This window comes from Giraffa tippelskirchi, chromosome 3, assembly GCF_054371585.1.
Source record: "Giraffa tippelskirchi isolate mGirTip1 chromosome 3, T2T-mGirTip1v1.2.pri, whole genome shotgun sequence".
In the NCBI taxonomy this organism is placed as follows: Eukaryota; Metazoa; Chordata; class Mammalia; order Artiodactyla; family Giraffidae; genus Giraffa; species Giraffa tippelskirchi.
In genome coordinates this window covers 32,011,442-32,033,638 of record NC_137277.1, presented here as the reverse complement: position 1 = coordinate 32,033,638, position 22,197 = coordinate 32,011,442, and the positions used below count along the sequence as shown (strand labels likewise).

General features: G+C 44.3%; 1 protein-coding gene across 9 annotated transcripts in view; it reads left to right on the top strand.

Annotated features, from left to right (window-relative positions):
* The first annotated feature begins 1,399 nt into the window (after positions 1-1,399).
* ARHGAP44 (Rho GTPase activating protein 44) overlaps positions 1,400-22,197 on the top strand; it is a 129,867-nt gene continuing 109,069 nt past the window's right edge. For 4 of the 9 annotated variants that reach the window (XM_081580670.1, XM_081580666.1, XM_081580668.1 and 1 more), the window contains exon 1: positions 11,544-11,904. In XM_081580670.1, the coding sequence (XP_081436796.1) occupies positions 11,852-11,904 (53 nt within the window). In that variant the 5' untranslated portion in view covers positions 11,544-11,851. Of the gene's footprint in view, positions 1,479-11,402; positions 11,457-11,543; positions 11,905-22,197 lie in introns of those variants that run through there. The other 5 variants (XM_081580673.1, XM_081580671.1, XM_081580669.1 and 2 more) reach the window with 3 other exon arrangements.

Genomic DNA, 22,197 nt, shown 5'->3' with positions numbered 1-22,197 from the left:
AAAGAAATCCAAAGAGCCAGCATATGTTCTCTGCAGGGACCCCGTGTGGTGGAGCTTTCACGTCGGCTCCTTCACTCAACTATACATAACTAGGAAGAAATGTGGGTGACCAGGAAGAGAAAAGAAGCAATGGCTAAATACCAAAGTTAGCATGTGTTCTTTTTTAAAAAATACGTGTATATTTTTAAATAAAATGTTTATTTTAGAGAGAGATGAAAGCTTTTTTTCTTGACTATGCAATGTACCAGGCATTGTGCTGTTACTTTGTAAAATCCCCACAATGGTACCATGAAACAGCATTATGATCACCCCCAGTTTACAGATGAAGAAACTGAGTCTGGAAAGGCTGAGTTAATCACTTAAGGTTACACATCTGAAACTTGGCAGAACCAGTGATCACACTTTACTTATCTGCAGTGCTTCTGATCTCATACACTGTACATCTCACTCACACTAACCAAATGAGGACATTAGTGAGCATACAGTTATGTATATGCTATTAAAATACACGCAGTAAGTTGTGAATTAGTTTGATAAATCACTGGTGCCCTCCTTATTCTACAGAAATAAGAACTTCAGGGGAAATTCAACATACTGAATTCGGTACAGAAGAAATGATGGGATGATGGTAGGGTTTGGAGTGAAAGTAGTAACTTAAGATTCCTTAATAAACCAGCCAAGTAGATGGTGACTCGACTAAGAACAACAGCTGTAGGAATAGAGAATAAGGTAGATTTGAAACATGTTAATAGAATGAAAAGTATGGGACTTTTCATTCTATCATGAGATGGGAACAGCAAAGGAGAGAGAGGTTTCAGGTCTGGGCGAGAGAGGTGGATGTCCATGTGTGCGTGCTAAGTTGCTTCAGTCATGTCTGACTCTTTGTGGCTCCATGGACTGTAACCCACCAGGCTCCTCTGTTCTGGGGTTCTCCAGGCAAGAATACTGGAGTGGATTGCCATGCCCTCCTCCAGGGGATCTTCCCCACCCAGGATCGAATCCACATCTCTTAAGTCTCCTGCATTGGCAGGCGGGTTTTTTTTTTATCACTAGCACCACCTGGAAAGCCCAGGTGAATGTCCAATGTGTGTTAATTCCATTCACAGAAGCAAAAGGCCGGAGTGAGTAACCTTAATACTAAAAATTGTGAATCTGAGTGTCTGTCGCCTATAGGACACTCAAGTCAAAAGCATTCACTAGAGAGGTCTGGAGCTCAGGGTCCTTTGCACAGAGATTTACAGATGGGAGATACCCGCATTCGGAAGATCACTGAAATCATGAGGATGGCTGTGACCTACACAACCTGTGGAGTGAAAAGGGGATGCCGAGGACCACCAACACGGTTCGCTATTGGCAGAGGGAAGGAAGGGGCGGGACTAGGAAACCAGGAAGAAGACCGGAAGAAGGAAGTATCCCAGGCTCCAAGGTGGGAGAAAGAGGGAGTCTTCAATGCTGCTTAGTGCTGCTGTTTCTGTAAGGTAAGGAACAAAGAGTACTGTTTGACTTAATAATAAGGAGGTGGTTGGTCGGTAACCAAGGTGAGAGCAACATGGGTGCAGTAGTAAAGCCAAATGGATGTGGACCAAGGAATTGAAAGGCAATGAAGAGGCCGTTCCCTGGTGGCCTAGTGGTTATGATTCCGGGCTTTCACTGCCTTGGTCGGGGAACTGTGACCCCACAGGTCATGTGCAGTGTGGCCAAAAAAAAAAAAAAATGGTGGGGGGGGATGAGAAAATGGAGACTGAATCCTGGCATCGCCTTTCAAGGGGCATGGCCATGTGAGGAAGAAGATGCACAAGACCACAGAGCAGACAGAAATTTAAAGGACTGATTTTTCAAGAGGAGAGCTATTTGAGCTAATTTTAAATAAGAATGAGAATTAGCTAGTACACACAAGAGAGAAAGTGGTAGGGATCCATGCACATCTGTATCACCTTTTATTTATCCACTCTACTGTTGATGGACACTTCAGTTGTTTCCAGTTTTTGACGATTGGAAATGTTGCTGATACAAACATCCTAGCACGTGTGTTTTGGTACAGACATTACCAAATTTTTTTTTTTTTAATTTGTTTTTTGGCTGAGTTTTGCATCATGTGGAATCTTAATTCCCCAACCAGGGATTGAACCCATGCCCCTTGCAGTGGAAGCACAGAGTCTTAATCACTGAATCACCAGGAAAGTCTCCTTACATTTTTGTTGAACAACTGTTGAATCATGGTGTTTGCCTACCATTAAGTCCTAGCCAATGATGTAAAAACAGCTTTCTGAGGGGCTTGTCCACATCCCCCTCCCATCAAAATACATGAGCTTCAGCTGAGCTATGTCCCCACCAACACTTGGTTTTGCCTGTCTTTTTCAGTTTTAGCCATGCTGTGGATGTGTTTTGGTATTCCCTGTAAAATCGCCTGGCATAGATTGGATGACTAATAGGTTCAGCAACTTTTCATATTTCTGTGGTAAGGTGACCGTTCAGGTCCCCTGTCCATTTTTCCTTTAAGTTTCCTGCCTTTTTCCTGTTGTATTGCAGAACTAACTCTTGACGTATTCTGGAGTTGAGTCTTTATATGGTTTTTGTAAGTAACTTCTCCCACTCTAAGGATTCCTTTTTTATTCTCTTTATGGTATTATCTCATAAACCAGTCTTTTATTGTTAAGTAATATGATTTATAATGATTTCCTTTAAGGAGAGAATTTTTGATATCATGTTTAAGGAATCCTTCCCTACCCCAAGATCCTATAGAAAATCTTCTCACTTGTTCTTTTTTTTGAGTTTTATTTCTCTTGGGAATAATAATTTTTTTAGAGAATGGGTGGCTGATAAAACTTTTCAGTTCATTGCAGGTTTAAAAACGCCTTATTTTTCACCCTTGTTTGTGAATGTTAGACCAGATGCAGTTTTTGAGTCCCATTTGAGTTACAACCTGTTTCCATTGAGCTCTGTAAATATTGCTCGGAATTTTATTACACTGTTGCAAAAAGGAAGCTTGAGGGAATCAGCTTTTCTTCAGAGAGAAACTTCTTTTCTCTGAACAGTACTTATATACATTTATATCTAGCTTCGTATTTGTATTGTTGTGGTGGTTTTATTTTAATTTGCTTATTGATGTATAGTGAGTTTACAGTGTGTAAGTTCCTGCTGTGTACAGCAAAGTGATTCACTTATACATATACTATATACACATTCTTTTTTACATTATTTTCCATTATGGTTTATCATAGGATACTGACTATACTTCCTTGTGAAATACAATAGGACCTTGTTGTTTATCCATTCCATATATAAAATCTTATATCTGCTAACCCCAGACTCCTACTCCACCCCTCACCCAATCACCGCTGCCACCCCTTGGCCTTGGTGGTTGTTTAGATTGAGGTGTAATTAACATATAATATTATATTAGTTTCAGGAGTACAGTGTAATGATGTGATGTTTGTACATACTGCAAAATGATCACCACAGTAAGTCTAGTTAACATCCATGCCACACAAATTACATTTATTTCCTATGATTAGAACTTTTAAGATCTACTGTCTTAGCAACTTTCAAATATACCATACTGTATGTATCTACCTGTGAAATTTAGAAATTTTACCCAGTTACTTCTGGGGCCCCCACCTCTACCTGCTGCAGTAGTAGTTTCTGGCACTTGATGAATGATTTCAAGTTTGATTTGGGCCTTTCTGCAGCTGTGCAAAATATCTTTTCAAGAATTTCCATGCTATTTTCTTCTTCCTCATCTACTCTGGAAATGCTATTACATATATATTTTTCAATGTTCTGAGAAAGATTCCACGTCTCTGCCTTTCCCCTTTCTTTCATGGAATTACCTCCTTCTTTCCTTTGAATTTTTGGAGATTTCTTCCAGCCCATCCTGGAATGGACCAGTCTGGCTTCGGGCAGTGGCAAATCTGTTATTTCCTGCTTTTATTGAGTTTCATTAGTTTAGAAGTCATGTGTTTCTTATCCAAGAACTCTTCCTTGTTTAAGATGGCTCTTTTTCATGGCAGCCCACTCCTGTCATATTAAAGCAGTGTTCTCTCTGTTCTCACCAGGAATACAAATTAGACTTTAAAAATATATTTCCCTTACTTCCTGCTTAACTTTTTCACTGGAGGACAGTTCTCTGAATTCTTAGATTAGCCTCCCTGTTTTATGGAGGTAATAACCTGTAATAACAGCACAAGCATTTGAACTAGAAAAACCTGGGTTGGCATCTCAGTGGTGATGCATGAATGACTCTTCACAGAAACCCTCTGAGCTTTGATTTAGTCGATGGGTGTAATAAAAGCCTCATCCTAAAGTTCTTTTAAGGATTAAATAAGATGATGTATGTTGAAAGAATCTGCCTGCAATGCAGGAGACCCCGGTTCTATTCCTGGGTTGGGAAGATCCCCTGCAGAAGGGATAGGCTACCCTACCCACTCCAGTATTCTTGGGCTTCCCTGGTGGCTCAGCTGGTAAAAACATCCACCTTCAATGCAGGAGACTTGAGTTCGATCCCTGGGTTAGGAAGATCTCCTGGAGAAGAGAATGGCTACCCACTCTAGTATTCGGGCCTGGAGAATTCCGGGGACTGTATAGACCACGACGGGGTCGCAAAGAGTCAGACATGACTGAGCTACTTTCACTTTCACTTTTAGCTATATGACTTATTGGGCTTTCCTGGTGGCTCAAATGACAAAGAATCTGCCTGCAATGCAGGAGACCTAGGTTTGATCCCTGGGTCAGGAAGATACCCTGAGTATAGAATGGCTATCCACTCCTATATTCTTGCCTGGAGAACTCCATGGACAGAGGAACCTGGCAGGCTACAATCCATGGGGTCACAAAGAGTTGGACATGAGTGAACAACTAATACTATATGATTTATTATTATTATTTTCATTGTATCTTGCCATCATCATTGTAGTCATCATCTTTATCATCATCTTCACTATTATATTTAATTACTGATTTTTTTCTGTTTGTTCATTCTCAGGTAGAGAGGGGTCTGATTAGTCAGGATTTGGTGGCTGAGATGGTGGGGGAGGTGGTCTATCAGAGATGATGTTGGTCTCCATTTAATTTCCCTCAAGAGGTTACCACATATAGTAACTTTTTCTTGGCCAGTTCTTCCCTGACTCAGAAATCACTGGTACCATTTTTTTTTCCTGTAAGAAAAAATTTATTATCATTAATATATTAAATAATAATGACCACTTCCTTAGTTTCAATGTAGCAAACATTTCACCTGTGTGCATTACTGTGTTTGTTTAATCTTCATAACAATCTTGCAAAGTAGGAACTGTGGGTGTAATGGTGACCAGCAGAGACAAGGTTCTTGCCTTCATTTTCCAGAGGAAGCAACTGAGTTACTAGGGAATTTGAGTTATTTGTCTTGGATCACTCAGTAAGTGACCAAGCCAAGACTGAGCCTGGGTTTGTTGGCCATGTTGTGTTGCTTCATTAAAATTTGACACGGTTGCCATGAGAACTTACTGCATAAGGTTCTCAATTCTTTCCATCTCAGTTTTCCATTTCCATTATACATATTCCTTATCATAATCAACACTTGTTGAACGTCTTCTATATACCAGGTCTTATTTTGGGCAAGAAGAGGTACAAGATGAAGTCTCTACTCTTAAGGTTGAGGTCTCCTATCTAATGACTGCTGCCATTTTCTGCCAAGATAGCAAGTGGGATCTTTCCCTAATTTCCATGAGTGAAATAGAATTTCTCTGATGTGTGTGTGTGTGTATTTGAGTTATTTCAAAAATGATATTGGAGGAAGAAATGAGTCAAAGCTACTGGCTCTAGTTAACTTTTTGGTCCCCCAAACTGAATTTAAAATTTACTCTAAATAAAGAGAATTAACAAATGAAGGAGCTTAGATGAAAATACAGTTGAATATTTCTACCCTTTGGGGATAGAGTAGGCTTTGTAAGCATTAAACTAGAGGCATAAAACATAAAGGAAAAGATGGATGGCTTTGACCATATTGAAAATGTAAAATTCCTAGAAGACAAAAATCAACATTAGAGATTTTAAAGGGGGAAGGTCAAACTAAAGGAAATATCTGACATAAGATAACAATAGCATTCGTGTAGTTAAGATAACTAAAGGGCTTTTTTAAATCAATAAGATAATATGGAGCCCCATAAGAGAAAACCAGGCTGAGGACATGCAGAAGTGAGCAGTTAACTGAAGAAGAAGTGCTCATAGCCTTGAAACGTGAGACACATTTTTACTATGATAAAGAAGAAAACCCCTGCAAATTAAAAGAGCACTATAATGCTATTTCTCAGCTATTCATCAGGCAAGATTATTAAAAGTGGTAATATCCCATGTAGGTCAGGGTGTAGGCAGAATAGGACATTTATGCGTGGTAGGTGGGCCTGCAAAATGTTTCCATTTTTTAATCTAGAGGATAATTTGGCAACACAAGAATAATTTGAAAACATGACACACTGTGATGCAGAAATTCTTTTTTTAAATTGAACCATAATTGATTAACAATGTTGTGTTAGTTTCAGGTGTACAGCAAAATGATTCCATTTTATATATGTGTGTGTGTATATATATATATATGTATATATGTATGTGTGTGTGTACTCAGTGGTATCTGACTCTTTGTGACCCCATGGACTGTAGCCTGCCAGGCTCCTCTATTCATGGAATTTTCCAGGCAAGATTATTGGAGAAGGTCACCTCCAGGGGATCTTCCCAACCCAGAGATTGAACCTATGTCTCTTGAATCTCCTGAATTGGCAGGCGGATTCTTTGCCACTATGCCCCCTGGGAAGCCCATATATATGTACACACACACACACACACATATTTTTTTCCGTTTCTTTTCCGTTATAGGTTATTACAGAATACTGAATATAGTTCCCTGTGCTATATAGGAGTTGATTCTCTATTTTATAGATGTGTGTATCTGCTAATCCCAAACTCCTAATTTATCCCTCCCCCACCCCCTTTCCCCTTTGATAACCACTAGTTTTTTCTCTGTTTCTGTGAGTCTGTTTCTGTTTTGTAGATAAGTTCATCTGTCTCATACTTTAGATTCCACATATAAGTGATATCATATGGTATTTTTGCCCTGTATTTTGAATTCTGTTCTCCAGACCAGTAGTGTCCAGTGGAACTGTCAGTGATGATGTAGCTGTTCTGTTTGACACTATCGAATATGGCAGACACTTGCTACGTGTGGTTTGGGGGTATTTGAAATGTGGCTAGTGTCACTGAGGAACTAAATTTCTAATTTCATTGAATTTAATTTAAATTTAAATAACCACATGTCTTTTGTGACTTCCGAGTTGGACAGGGCAGCTCCAGCCAATGCTGGGGCACAGAATGAAGTGCTAAAGCTAATTCAGGGGCTTCCAAGTGGAATATCAGATTTCAGAGGAAAGGGATCTCAGATAAATAGTACTACATTATTGAAGCAAGTAAGAAGCCCCTATTTTTGTTGGTCAAAGCAAGTCATGTGGTCACATTTAAGGTCCACAGGAGCAGGAAGTGTAACCCTTCCATAGATCAAAATCAGGGATATAAGAAGTAGAATGTTCTTTCTTTCTCTTCCCCTTCCTTCTTCTCCTTGTCCTTTCTTCCCTCCTCCCTCACCTTCCTCCCCCTTCCCCTCTCCTGCCTCCCTCTCTCCTTCTCCCCCTTTTTATCTTCTTCTTCAAATGCGCTTAATTGAAACTTTCAGTCCATTCTTCTGGTGGTAGAAATCAAATTTCAGGTAATTTGGGGCTTCTTCATTCAACACCTCAGCCATCGCTGCCTTCTCCTTATCTTTGTTGCCAACAGCATCACGTCCAGCTCTTTTGGTACCTTTGCAGGCCCTTGTAGCACACACGTTTACTGCACGTGGCACTGTGTTTTGGGCACTCCAGGTCCTCCATGTGGAGGGTCTCTGTGACCTTTGCTATATGACCCATAGCTATATAATCTACCTGTCTCCAACCTGCCTGGTCTCTACTTAAATTGTGACCCTGGAAAGGGCACAGGGCAAGTCGCTTTCTTAGAGATTCCTTCTGTAGTAGTCAGCTTAGACTCAGTGATGCTGCAGTAACAAACAGTCCACTAACCTCTGACTTACAACAACAAAGGTATTGTTTTTTCACTCCAAGTGGATCACCATGACTCTGATCCACAGCAGCTCCCAATTGCTCATTGCTGGTCTCATGGGAGTGTGAAGAAAGAAGAGGGTGGATCACAAAATGACTCTTAAAGCTTCTACTCTGAAGTGGCATAAATCTCCTCTGTGCATATTCTATGTCCCGGGAAAAAAATCATGTGATTGATCTTGACCTCAAAGAGAAGAGGAAGTAAAGTCCCTTCCTATGGAGATAGGCAGTGACATTTTTGAACAATAATAAAATCAGCACATTCATCATCTACTTTTCCTCTCCCTGTCTCCTCCCCCACTCCCCTATTGGCATCTTCAGTATCCCACAGCTTGGGGGTTCTTTCTCTAGAATATATGGGGTAGGATACTCTTCAAACGCTGCTATTTATGGCATAGACATAAACATTCCAAAGCCCGTAATCTTCAAACTCAAAAACCCCCTTTTTTAAAAAAAACTCTATTCTCTCACATGTGTTTCTGAAGTCTGCTTTGAGAGATGAAAAGATTTGACACTCCTTTCTCTTTTTTCTGCAGTGTCATCCCCTCCCTGGGGTAGGAAGCAGAAAAAGCCCTGGCTGCTTCTTGAATGGAGGAAAAGCTCATAGGAGAACAGAAACTTGTGAAGAAACCATCAGTTAATAACATATTATTAGACCACAGTCTAGCAGGGTAGGCTGTCTTTTGAGGAGAAGCAGATCAGAACTGAAATATCTCAGCCTTGAAGGCAGAGGCTGACATGATATTGGAGTTGTCTACCAGAGTTCTGGAGGACAAGTGCTGTCAACTAGAACTTTCTGAGATAATAGGAATCTTCTAATTCTGTGCTGTTCAACACAGCAACCCCCTTGTCACGTGGGGCTATGAAGCCCTTAAAATGTGGCTAGGGTGATGGAGGAACTAAATTTTATTGCTTTTAACTTTAAAATTTTTTAATTGGAGGATAGTATTTTTATTTTTTTAAAAAGACTTTTATTTTTGGCTGTTTGGGGTTGTTGTTGCTGCACGGTCTTTTCTCTATTGCCGGGAAGTGGGTACCACCCTTTGTTGTGTTGGGCACTATGCAGACTTCTCATTGCGATGGCAGAGCTCGGACTCTACCGGCCTCAGATTTCAGTAGTTGTGACACATGGGCTCAGTAGTTACAGCTCCCAGGCGCCAGAGCACAGGCTCAATGATTGTGGCAACAGGGCTTAGTTGTTCCGCAGTATGAGGGATCTTCCCAGATCAGGGATCAAACCTGTGATTCCTGCATTGGCAGGCAGATTCTTTACCATTGAGCCACCAGGGAAGCCCCAATGTTTTTCAGTTATTTTTTTCATTTTTAGGCTGCACCAGGTGGCTTGCAGGGATCTTAGTTCCCTGACCAGGTATCGAACTTGTGCCCCCTGCAGTGGAAGTACAGAGTCTTAACCACCGGACCACCAGGGAAGTCCTGAGGAATTCAATTTTAAATTTTAATTTCAATAGCCATGTGCTGCTGGTGACTACTATACTGGACACTGTAGACATTACGGGAGACAGTGCTACTATTAATAAAAGTCACCCAGTGTCCTTACTGCCTCACTATTATTTATACATATAAAAACGTGCTGTGACTTGGTTTTTAAAAAAATTCTCAAAATGGAAATAACTTTAGTTTGTAGAAAAATTATATTGACATTATAGGCATAACTCCGTTGGTTAAAAGCAAATAACTTTATTAATTGGCTAGAGCTGCTGACCTAATAAGCTGAGGCTAAATTCACAATTTAATTAAAGATTTCATGTTCATTCAGCCAAGACATGCCTCAAACCATCTTTTGTTCAGCTGGTCAGCAAGATACTTAAAACCGTATGTAGGACATCTTGCGACTATAATCAACCTATGCAAAATATCCCATTGCAAAAAAAAAGTTCTTTCATTTGTCAGACTAGTAATTCTGCTGTAGGAATAGCATTTTTCTCTATTGCACTCATGCTAATCTTATTTGTAGTAAATGAAGAGGACATAATGTACTATATAGAAATTTAGATGTTACTTGATGGTTGATAATTTAGCAAATAGATCTCTAACTTTGCTATCTCTCAAGCGGTATTATTTCTCTATTGGAGATGAGAAAGCTGACTTAGAGAGGGTATGTACTTTCTCCCTAAGGTTATATAACTGGTATTTGGAGTTCTAATAGATACTCATATCTCTTTGATCCAAAGACCCTCCCACCCAACACACTGCTCTTACTTGGTAGATGATGATAAAACCTAACTGAAGTCACCATTGTTTTCCAAAGGATAAAGGCTGCAGAAAGTCATGACCCCTTTTCAAAAGCCAACTGATGCTAATGTGCCGCCACCATGTGGGATGCTGCTGGTCAGCCACAGCTGATGGCACTTGGTCTTCAGCGGTAGAAGGGACATGAGGCTGGAGTCTAAGCCACACAAGAAAGTGATCCTGGTCAAACTGGAACCCGTGATCATGATGCCACTATCATTTTATTGGCTTCTGGTTACACTAGGTTTGTTGAAAAGCAAGCATCACATTTCTGGGATATATGCTACACCTGGTGCAAATCTGCCCGACACTCTTGCCCCAAGCTTAACCCTGGCCCTCAGTGTTAATCATCTGCAGCTTTATGAGCCATGTTCTTGCAGGCATGTCTTCCTCCTGGGAATTCAAAGCAGCAATGCCTCACGTTCTCTTAAAATACAAACAGGTAGTTGCCAGAAAGGAGGAGGGTGGGAGGCAGTGGGTGAAAGAGGTGAAGGGGATTAAAAGGCACAAATCTCCAGTTACATGTCAGTTGTTCAGTTGCTCAGTCCTGTTGGACTCTTTGCAACATAAGGGATATGGTCAGTAACATTGTAATAGCTTTGTGTGGAGACAGTTGGTTACTAGATTTATGGTGGTGATCGTTTCATAATGCATGCAAGTGTCAAATCATCATGTAAAACACCTGAAGTATTAGTCCCTCAGTCCTGTCTGACTCCTTGCGACCTGGTAGACTGCAGCCCACCAGGCACCTCTGTCCATGGAATTCTCCAGGCAAGAATACTGGAGTGGGTAGCCATTCCCTTCTCCAAGGAATATTCCCAACCCAGGGACTGAACCCAGGTCTCCTGCATTGCAGGCAGACTCTTTACCCTCTGAGCCACCAGGGAAGCCCAGTACACCTGAAACTGACATGTTATTGTACATGCCTGTATTTCATTAAAAAGAAAAAAGAAGGCAATGGATACTCCTTATTTGCTGTTGTATTCTCGGTTCCATTTTGCTATTTCTAAAGCAGGAAAACCTTTTCCTTCCTAGAACGCTGAAGAGCAGAGCCGCTGGCCCCACGTGGACACCCGGGACCGTGGCGAGGTGGGCGCCGGGCGCGGAACTACAAGCCCCAGAATGCACGGCGCCCTCCGCACAGGCGCAGCGGGACCCCCTCCCCCCCACCGCCCCGGGCCAGCCGGTCAGCGGCCAGCCTGCGGAGACCCGGGTCCCGCGCCGTAGCGGGGCTGGGGGCAGCGGCCGGGGCGGACCCGGCGGCGGCGCCCAGGGCGGCCCGGGCGTGGCCATGAGGGCTCCGCGGCTGCACGAGGAGTAGGCGGTGGAGCCCCCGGGAGGGAGCCGCGCGCGGGCCAGACGGCTCGGGAGGCTCCGCAGTGCCGCCGCCCGGGAGGCTCGGCGCGGGAGCCATGTAACCCTGCGGCGGGCTCCGGGCTGCTTCGTCCTTCCCAGCTCCGGGCTAGCGCGCCAGCGGGGCCACCATGAAGAAGCAGTTCAACCGCATGCGCCAGCTGGCCAACCAGACGGTGGGCAGGTAGGTCACCCGCGGGCCGGGCGCTCGGCGGAGCTGTATCCCCCCGCGCGCGCAGGTAGGTGATGGAGCGGGCGCGCCGGCCCCCGCCGGTCCTCTCTCCTCTAGCTCCGGGCTCCGCTCGCAGGCGCGACCTCTCCTCCCCGAACTTCTCTTGGACCCCCGAGCCATTCTGGAGCTCGGCCCGCCGCTCCGGGGCTCCGGTTGCCAAGCGCGAAGAATGACGCATCCTTTACCTGCGTCCCCATCTGCCCCTTCACCTCGTCCTCCCTGCCCCCCCCGTCCCCCCCCGCTGGGACTCCCTTCTCCCTCTGGCACCAGAGCGTCCTGGAAACAGGTGTTCGCTCTGATGGTGCTGGAGGCCGCCGACCCGCGGTCGCTCTTCGAAGATGCCCCTCCTGCTTCGAGTTCGGGGCTCCTCGAGGGGTCCGGGGGCGCGGGGAGGTGGGGAGTGTTGGGCCTGGTGGGTCGGCTTGACAGAGCTGAGCCTGCCTCTCCGGGGGCTCTGGCTGTGCGAGATGCTGAATCTCTTTTCCTGGCCGGGTTTGTCGAGGCGTTAGGTGTCGGGGAGAGACCGGTAGGGGTGGGGGCCGCGGGGCAGGGAAGGTGCTGGTGGAATGGCGCGGCAGTAGCTCGGTCCTGAGACTGATTTCAGTGGCGGTGGGGAGGAGGGTGGCGGTGAAGGCTGCAGAGGAGGAGGCCCAACTCCTCTGGAAGATGAGATAAGCAGAAGATCACAGCCAGGTGTGTGTGTGTGGGGACCCCGGGGGGGGGGGGAACCCCGGCCCCAGAGTTGGAAAGAACCGAATCCTAGGAAAGCGCAAGACCCCGCCGCCGGCTGTCATCACCAAGAAAATGGGCTACATTTGGGCTAGTGTCTCCTGAGGCCGCTGTGTGGGGTGCCGGCGTCTATTCCTGTTACATAAGGGTTCCGGTGGGTCTCTTCCCAAGCTCTGCACACAGACTGATTCGGTAGAGAGGGTTTTTCGTGAAACTTATGTCCCTGGAGAGAAATTTCCGTTGCTTCTGTGGCCAAGGAATTTGGGTGTGCTGTCTTAAGGCCTGTGAAAAGCAGAGAACCGAGTCTTGGGTGCATTTCAAGTAGAAGCTCAACACCTGGAGGGCCCTTCACTTGGTTTACCAAGAAACCGAATACCTTTCTTGGGTGGGAAATGGAGCCCCAACTGGCATCTGGCCAGTCGGGAGTGGGGACCTCCCTGGGGGACACTGAACACCCTTGTAAGCACACTGCCCTAATTACGGTGGGCATTTGAGGGCAGGGGGGTGCAGGCAGCTTGTTAGGCTTCCAGATGGCTCCCAAGCAACCATGTCTAAAATGGACTTGGATGCATTTTCCTTTTTCCCAAACACATGTGCTTTCACAAGGGGGAGAATTTATGAATAGCAGAGTCAGATTAGCCCAAATTTCTGGCATGGTATTGCCACAGATAGAGCCTCACGTGGGCTGCCTTTGAGTATGTTGGATGCAGACACTGTGTTTTCCTGTCTGGGTCATTTAGCAGATGACGGTCCAGTTGACCTGTCTGTAGTGATTGACTTCTGCATCACCCCAGGGGCTGGCATGGGTCTTCAGGTCTTCACACCAGACCAACCACGTGACCGGGGACCCATAACCTTAGACCTGGATCTCCCTTCTCACTTGGTCTTGAGGTTCCACTTCGGTCATCAAAGCAAAATGTTAGCAAGGTGTTCATGCTTTTTCCCCGGTACTCCTAAAACACAGCTGTCTCTTTTCAGGACTTGTTTCAAAGTAGGAAGATTTACTACAAACCTTGGGCATAAAACCTGATTTCCAGCCTCATCCATGGATGGAATGACCAAGGGAGAATGGAGGTTGGGTTTCAGAATAGGTACCAGGTGGTCTTACTAATTTGAAAGCATATTCTTGGAGCTCCAAGCAGCTGGTCACTAAGAGGTACTTTCCACTTGTGTATGGAGACGCTGGTGGTTGCTGGTGCGTGGATGAATTCTGACTCTTTATCAGGTGGCCTGGGGACCAGCCCGCTATTGTCTGCATCCGTTTTGATGACATTCTGAGTTGAGGGAACCTTTTAGGGCAAAAACTAGTTTGTGTTATTTTGCTGCTGGAAAGCGTCCAGTGGCCTTTCATTGCACTGAGTGCCCCAAATCTTTCCAGGGGCCTACAAGACCCAGCCAAACTTGACTCCCTCCTGGTCTTTTCATTCTCATTCTGTTCCGCCCACCCCTCCTACTCTGTGCTCCATCGACGGCAGCCTTCCTTGCGCCAGATGCACCAAGCTCATTTCTATCTGGGGATCTTGCTCCAGGTGTTTCCCACTTACCCTGCTTGGCTGAGGGTCTGCTCTTCCTGCATGCCTCTTCCTCTTCATCCAGGTCTTTGCTCAAAGACCTTTGAGAAGCCCCCCTCCCCTCTTCCCGCTCTGCCCATCATCTTGTTCATTTTTGTCACAGCACTCATCACTCTTTGAAATGCTCTTCTTTTTCATTTTTTTGATTTCTTACAAGCACAAAACTGTAGAATGTACGGACTGCCATTGTATGCTCAGTGTGTATAGTGCAATGCCTTCTAGGCAGTTGGTGCTCAGTTCATGGTATTGATTAATCTAGTTGACCGTGGGGTCCATGCAGGTAAATAAACGGGGGCAGCCTTCACTTTCTCTTCCGGAGAATGTACCAAGGCATGATCCTAACTCTGCCTCTTAATTTCTTGACTCGGTAGAAGCAGTGGGATTGGATGCTTGGAATTTAGGTGTGGGGTTGGTGGACCACCTATTGGTGATGCTTTAACAAGCCACTGGATGCTTGCCCTGTGTGTCTTTGAAAGGAGGACATTCTTGTCTTTGAGGGAGGGCTAAGAGATGGGTTGGACGGTGGTCCTACCTCTTGGTATCTCACCCGGCTTGCCTTCTGTAAGTTGTAAGTTCTGGATGTCTTCTGAATGTAAAACTGCCAGGGATCAAATCCAGTCTCTTTAACAATGAGGAAATGCTGTACTTACACATACCTTATGGAGTTAGCAGTATTTTCTCTTGAAGTGAGTACTTCTCCGTAGAGAGGGTGCCAGCAACTGGGAAAAGTTTCAAGCCCACTGCAGTTAACTAGGAAAAGTGTTGTCTCCTACTTGGTCTGCTTCTCCCATCTGTGCACACATTCCTTCTCCTCTCTGTTCACTTCAGCCCATCTTTTGGGAAGCATCTCTCGACTTTCCAGACTGTACCACCAAGTGCCTGGTGGTTCCAGGTAGCACTGGCTTTCGAGTGGGATGGATCTGGCTGGTTGGTTACTGACTACAGGATCTTGAGCTGGGCTCTGCTGCTTAGTTTCCTCATCTGCATAATGGGCATAATAAGGGTTGTGCTGAGGTGATGTAATAGGGAAGGACCTTGTGTATTCTATGACAAATTCATCACTAAAGGGATGTTGCCTGTAAGCTTAAATTACACATAAGGACCCATCTCTGGGAGTCCTGCCCCCCAGGTCATGAGCATTAAGCCAAAATACCTTTGTTTAGCTTCCAGGAAACTTCCTGATTAGGCCCACCTGTGAATGACTGCAGGGAGGAAGAAATTAACACATCCCCTCTAGAGGCTAACCCAAACCAAGAAATGTTTAACTTTACTGTCCCCCCTCTTTTTTTTTTTTTAAGTATTAATATAAAAGAAGCCTGAATTCTGACTCAGGTGAGATGGTTCTTTGGGACACGAGTCCACCATCTTCTTGGTTTGCTGGCTTTCCAAATAAAGTCACTATTCCTTGCTCCGACAGCTCATCTCTCCATTTATTGGCCTCTTGTGTGGCGAGCAGTACAAGCTTGGACTGAGTGCCAGTGATGTGGTGATTGTGGCAATGAGGTCATGGGATTACCCCCAGAAAGCACCCAGAACCATGCTCAGCCAGGGTATGCTTCATAAATAGTAGCCACAAGTACCTTTGGGCCAATGCTGTTCCTGGCTTGTATGCTCATTCTTTCATTAACCCAGTAAATGCCTATTGGATGACCGCTATTTGCCAGGCTCTGTGCTGGTTCATGAACTGTTGCCATGCAGAGTAAAACCCATTTCTCTTGTGTACTGTAATTTTTATCTTGTCTCATTTACCTTTCCCAGTAGACTTTAAGCTCCCTGCAGGCAGGGACACCTGTCCTAATGCCTGGCATATAGTCAGTTCTCTGAAATTCTTTGGCAACTGAATACATAAGTGAGTGAGAGATCCTGGTGTCATAGACAAGGATGCGAGAGGCTCCAGACATGGCCCCTCTCTCCTTTTGGGATGGTGATGGGTGTACCGATGCATAAGCACAGCTGCACTCCTGGGCTTTGGAAGGATGGAGCAGGAGTTACGGGAGGAATCAGTTCATGTTGACTTAGGATACCAGGTTTTTTACCTTCAGGAGAGTCTTGGTTGCTGGGGTGAGAGGCACTCTGAAAGACATAGAGTATTTTTTCTGCAAATGGAATGTGGTTTATGTTGGGTGGAAATAGAGCCCTGAGCTGAGATTTAGAGACCTGCTAGGTGACCCAGAAGATAGAAGTAAAACTAGCCTTCCTAGTGGCTCAGACGGTAAAGAAGCTGCCTGCAATGCAGGAAACCTGAGTTTGATCCCTGGGTCAAGAAGATCCCTATGGAGAAGAGAATGGCTACCCACTCCAGTATTCTTGCCTGAAGAATTCCATGGACAGAGGAGCCTGGCAGGCTACAGTTCATGGGGTCACAAAAGTGTTGGACACAACTGAGCAACTAACACACTAGGTGACTGAGAAAATGGAGGTAAAACTGGCACCTTGACTTGGTGAGGAGGAGGTTTCTTCAGTCTCCAGTGACGGGTGGTGGACATCATAGCAGCCCCTGCCTTAGATGTCTATTAAGAGTTAAAGGGAGCATGGTTTATGTCGAGTACCCAGGAAATGGTTGGTGAGGCTCCTTGTGCCCATTCAGTCCTCTGAAGACACTGGCTCCCGAGTGTAAAGGGCTCCTCAGACGCCCACAGCCACCGACCAGTGATGGCTGTCATTGGGCTCTGTGCTAAGTTGCATCAGTCGTGTCCAACTTTTTGTGACCCCATGAACCATAGCCCACCAGGCTCCTCTGTCCATGGGATTCTCCAGGCAAGAATACTGGAGTGGGTTGCCATTTCTTTCTCCAGGGGATCCTCCTGACCCAGGAATTGGACCCCCATCTCTTATATCTCCTGCATTGGCAGGTGCCACCTGGGAAGCCCTCAGTGCTCGTGTGCAAAACGGGGTGATGTTCAAGGGACTCGAGAGTAGACAAGGAACTCTGGAAGTGTGGGAGGGAGCAAGTCCAGTTGGGTTGGATTCTTTGGTTCTTGAAGCTCTGAGTTGGGGGAGTGGAAGGTCAAGTTTGGTCTGCACAGCCCCGTCTTCCACTCCTAGACTGCTCAGCCTGCCACCTTGAGCAGGCTTGGTTTCTGGTGCAGATCTGGGTGGGCTGAGCATCACTGCTGCTGTGCAGCTCTCAGGATGCCACTGCCGCTGCCAGTGGTACCCAGATAGATGCCGAGGATGCAGCCGCCTCCAGGAGCACTGGTGCTGCAGACATCTTGGCTTGAGCCAAAGCAGCCAAGACCAGCAAGGATCTTTTCCTTGAAGGTGTCTCTGAGACACTACTTTGCCCATCAGCAGGCCTTCTAAGAGCCATGGCCCAGTTGATAGGGTGTCACGGAAAAGTCAGAACCAACTCCAGGTTAGTCATCGGACTCTTTTGCTCCTGCTTATATTTCCCTGTGTCTTTCTGTTATGCAGCAGGGCTGGGCAGACCCAAACCTGTCCCCCAAGGAGCACTGTGCATGTTTGTAAGGTCTCAGAGTGAAGTTTTTCATTAATTTTATGGAAGCCTGTTGTCAGGCCACCTGCTGCGGTGTGTGTGTGACAGAGAAACAGAATGTACTCACCGACGGATGAGCAGGCTAGCAGATCTGGAACGTATTTTCTGCTTGAGTCTTCCAGGCTCCTCACTATGCAGACCTGCCAGCTTGCAGCCTCGGGCTGGGCTGCTCTGCGTTTTCAGGACTTCCTGCAGGACTCTGTTCTCCCAGACCTGCTAGTCATCGCCAGGGAACCATTCTTCTCAGCAGCAGATAATGACTCCCCCTCCCATTGTCTATCCAGCAAAGAAATGTATCATGATGGGTGATAAGGACTGTTTCTCCTCTAGACAAAGTGAATCAGTAGCTGAGCAAAATAGTCATTCAGTTGAAGGTTGTTTCTTTTAAAGGGGATTAGTAAGGAACTCTTGATCTCTTTTAATAATAATCAAGAGATTCAAATGCTATATTGATAATGACAACATGTATTTCCAATGCTATATTGATGACAATGGGAAATAATACAGTTAAGCTTCAACTCTGCATGGAGTTAGTGGTAGTTTGGAGAGAAGTGCCAGGAGACGGGTAGTAGGGGAGAGTTAGGGCCCTCCCGTTGGGTACAGAGAGTCCCAGCAAGCTGGCACCTGACACACCGCTGCCTTTGGGAAGTGTGTGGCTGTCTAGCAATTTTAAACTCTCCTTTCTGTCCAGGAAGCAGATGTTTTTGCTTTCATTTTCCAACTTCAGAGTTTATTTTTAGGATAAATGTTTATTTTCCCACAGAATTCAATTTACTTTTTTTTAAACTTTTTGGTTGTGTAGATGATACTTGTTTATTGTAGAAAAGTTACAAACTTGAGGGTGGGGAAAAAAAAAAATCATCAATTTCACTACCTGGAGCGACTTCATGGGTGGTGCAGTGGTTAAGACTCCCCACTTCCACTGCAGGGGGCTCGGGTTCAATCCCTGGTGGGGAGCTTAGATCCTGCCTGCCACGTGGTGTGGCCAGAAAACAGAACAGAAACCCCCCCAAACCGGTAATCTGACTACCTGGAGACCACAGTAAGATTTTGGATATAGTCTTCCAAGCTTTTAATTAGGTATATTTCTATTCTTAAAGACATAGAGACCATTGGCTGTGTACTTTTTGCAAACTGTCTTTTCCCCCTTTGTGTTACATTTTTAATATCATCCCATGTCAGTAGCTGTATTTACAGCATGATTTTTCAAAGCCATGTAATGTTATATTAGAGTCCACCGATTTCCTTTGATAATCATGTAGCAAATTTTTCCTATGGGTTTACTTTCCTAGGATGAAGCCTTAGGAATGGAATTTCTGGAGCAAAGAATAAGTGAGTTTTTAAGACTGTGTGAGTGTATGTTTCATATATATGAATCGCATACACATTTTCTGTTTTCATCCTCAGAAGAATTATTAATTTCTTCTCCCCAACTCTGTCAGTAACTAATTTTATGACTTTGTTAGTTACCTGAATAAAACCAAAACCTCTTTTTTCCCCTCAAATTTCTAGTGAGGCTGAGCATTTTGTATGTCTACTGGATGTTTGTGGCCTTTTCTGAGTTGTCTGCATAGGTCTTTGCCCCATTTCTTTACAGTCATGTTCATGACTATTTTTTATTGATTTTAAGGTCATTGCTAGTATATTAAGTATATACACTTTGTCTTATGCCATGCACTCTCCCTATAGCTTTCTCTGCCTTTGATATTTTGTTTTATGTCATTTTTAATATTTCATGACCTCAAGTATATCAATTTATGGTTTGTGCTTTAAATGTTATGCTTTGGAACCCTTTTCCTAGCCTAAGATTACATAAATATTGATACATTTTCATTACCATTTATATAATTTTATTTTGCCACCAGATCTTTTATTTGTCACATTCTGTGATTTTGGTGTGTGACATCACATGGGTGTCACGTTTAGTTTTTGTTTCTAAACAGTTGTTGTTGTTCAGTTGCTAAGTTGTTTCTGACTCTTGGCGATGCCATGAACTGCAGTATGCCAGGCTCCTCTGTCCTTCACTCTCTCCCAGAGTTCATGTCCATTGAATCAGTGATGCTATCTAACCTCTCATCCTCTCTTGTCCCCTTTTCCTCCTGCCCTCAGTGTTTTCCAGCATCAGGGTCTTTTCCAGTGAGTCAGCTCTTCACATCAGGTGGCCACAGTACTGGAGCTTCAGCAGCAGTCCTTCAATGAGTATTCAGGGTTGATTTCCTTTAGGATGGACTGGTTGGATCTCCTTGCAGTCCAAGGGACTCTCAAGAGTCTGCTGCTGCTGCTGCTGCTAAGTCGCTTCAGTCGTGTCCGACTCTGTGCGACCCCATAGATGGCAGCCCATCAGGCTCCACCGTCCCTGGAATTCTCCAGGCAAGAGTACTGGAGTGGGGTGCCATTGCCTTCTCCCAAGAGTCTTCTACAGCACCACAGTTCAAAAGCATCAATCCTTTGGCACTGAGCAGGGATTTAATGTGGGCTCTGCTGCCCAGGTGAACAGGAGTGGATGGGTACATCCCATCCTTTGGGCAGGAGTACAGTGGAGTTGGTCTGGGCCCCTCATCCTAGCTTCATCTGGGGCAACTCCTTGGCTTGACAATTAGGACTCAACAGCTTTGCCTAAAGATCTTGTGCCTTAATCACAGCTAATTACAAATAGCTTCCTTATTAAAAAAAATGTTGATTATATTCTTTTGGCATTGCTCACTGGTGTATTCTTAGTATGTTTTAAAATGTATGCATTTATATATGGAATCTGAAAGATGGTAACGATAACCCTATATGCGAGACAGAATGAGAGACACAGATGCATGGAACAATTTTATGGACTCTGAGGGAGAAGGTGAGGGTGGGTCGTTCTGGGAGAATGGCATTGAGACATGTGTATTGTCATATGTGAAACAGAGCACCATTCCATGTTCGATGCATGTGACAAGGGCTCGGGGCCGGGGCAGTGGGATGATCCAGAGGGATGGGAGGGGGAGGGAGGTGGGTGGGGGGTTCGGGAAGGGGAACACATGTAAACCCATGGCTGATTCTTGTCAATGTATGGCAAAAACTATTACAATATTGTAAAGTAATTAGCCCCCAAGTAAAATAAATAAATTTATAAAAAAAAAAAAAAGTATGCCTTAAGTTGGAGGAAATTGACAATTTTGCAGTATTTAGTATGATGACAATTCTTTCTGTCTGGGAATGACATGTTTATTCAAGTTTGTTTATGATCCTATCATCTAGTTTTTGTCTACAAAGGTCCTGAATAATCTTGCTTTTATGTTTAGGTAATTGTTATTGTCATTACTGTAGCCTTAATGGTTGGAGTCTTTTGTTAACTGATATTTTCTTACTCTTTATTATTGGGATGTAGGAAAGTTGTCAATTCTTGTATAAGTATCTTAATCACCTTCATCCAAACTTTCTCATTGTTTATAAGTACTTTAACAGAAATTGAGTGTATTGAGTTTTCCAAGTAGTAATCATATTTTCTACAAAGAGTAATTTTGTTTCTTCCTCTCCAGTATTATACTTATCATATTTTCTTGTCTGATTGCATTGTCTAGGACTTATAGAACAGTGTTAAACTACTGATGTATATATAGTGAAATGTGAACTTCCCTGTCTTATTATCTTTGGAAATGCATGATAATTGGTTTGAGAGACTTTGTTTTTTAATCATGTTACATGTGGCATAAATTTATTATTTTGAATTTTTCTTTGGCACTGAAGTTAAATTTGACTATATTGTCATGGTCTTTAGAGGTAATCATGTATTTTTCTCCTTTAATTTGTTACTATATTCACTCAATAATTTATGCCATAGATATGTATTGAGCACTTACTATGTTCCAGGCATTGTTTTCTGCGCTGGTGATTCACCAATGTTAGTTCCTCCAGTTCCTACACATGAAGACCTTGTGTTTTACATTCTTGAGCCTCAGTAGATTTTCTAGTATTGAGCTCTCCCTGCCTTCCCGCAACTGATCTTATTTGACTGTGTTTGCTAGTTATTTTCATACAATGCTAGGTTTAGTTGTTTAGGATTTGGGCATTCAGTATTCCTATGTGTTCTTTTGTTGCTAAGTCTTATCCAACTCTTTGTGACCCCAGGTACTGCAGGACTCCAGGCTCCTCTGTCTGTGGGATTTCCCAGGCAAGAATACTGGAGTTGGTTGCTGTTTCCTCCTCTAGGACATCTTCCCAACCTAGGAATCAAACACATGTCTCCCGCATTGGCCGGTGGATTCTTTACCACTGAGCCATAACATTGTTAAAACAGCCTATTCACTTCTTTTCCTGTGCAATAGTGGGGTAAGGAATTACTTGTTCTTTGAAGGTTGAAAACACCTTTCCAGGACAGTTTTTGGAGATGGCTCTTTGGCAGCTTTCCTAGTTTCTTCAGTGATCACTGGGCTGTTTATGTTTTCTGTCTTTTCCTGAGTCATTTTAGTAACC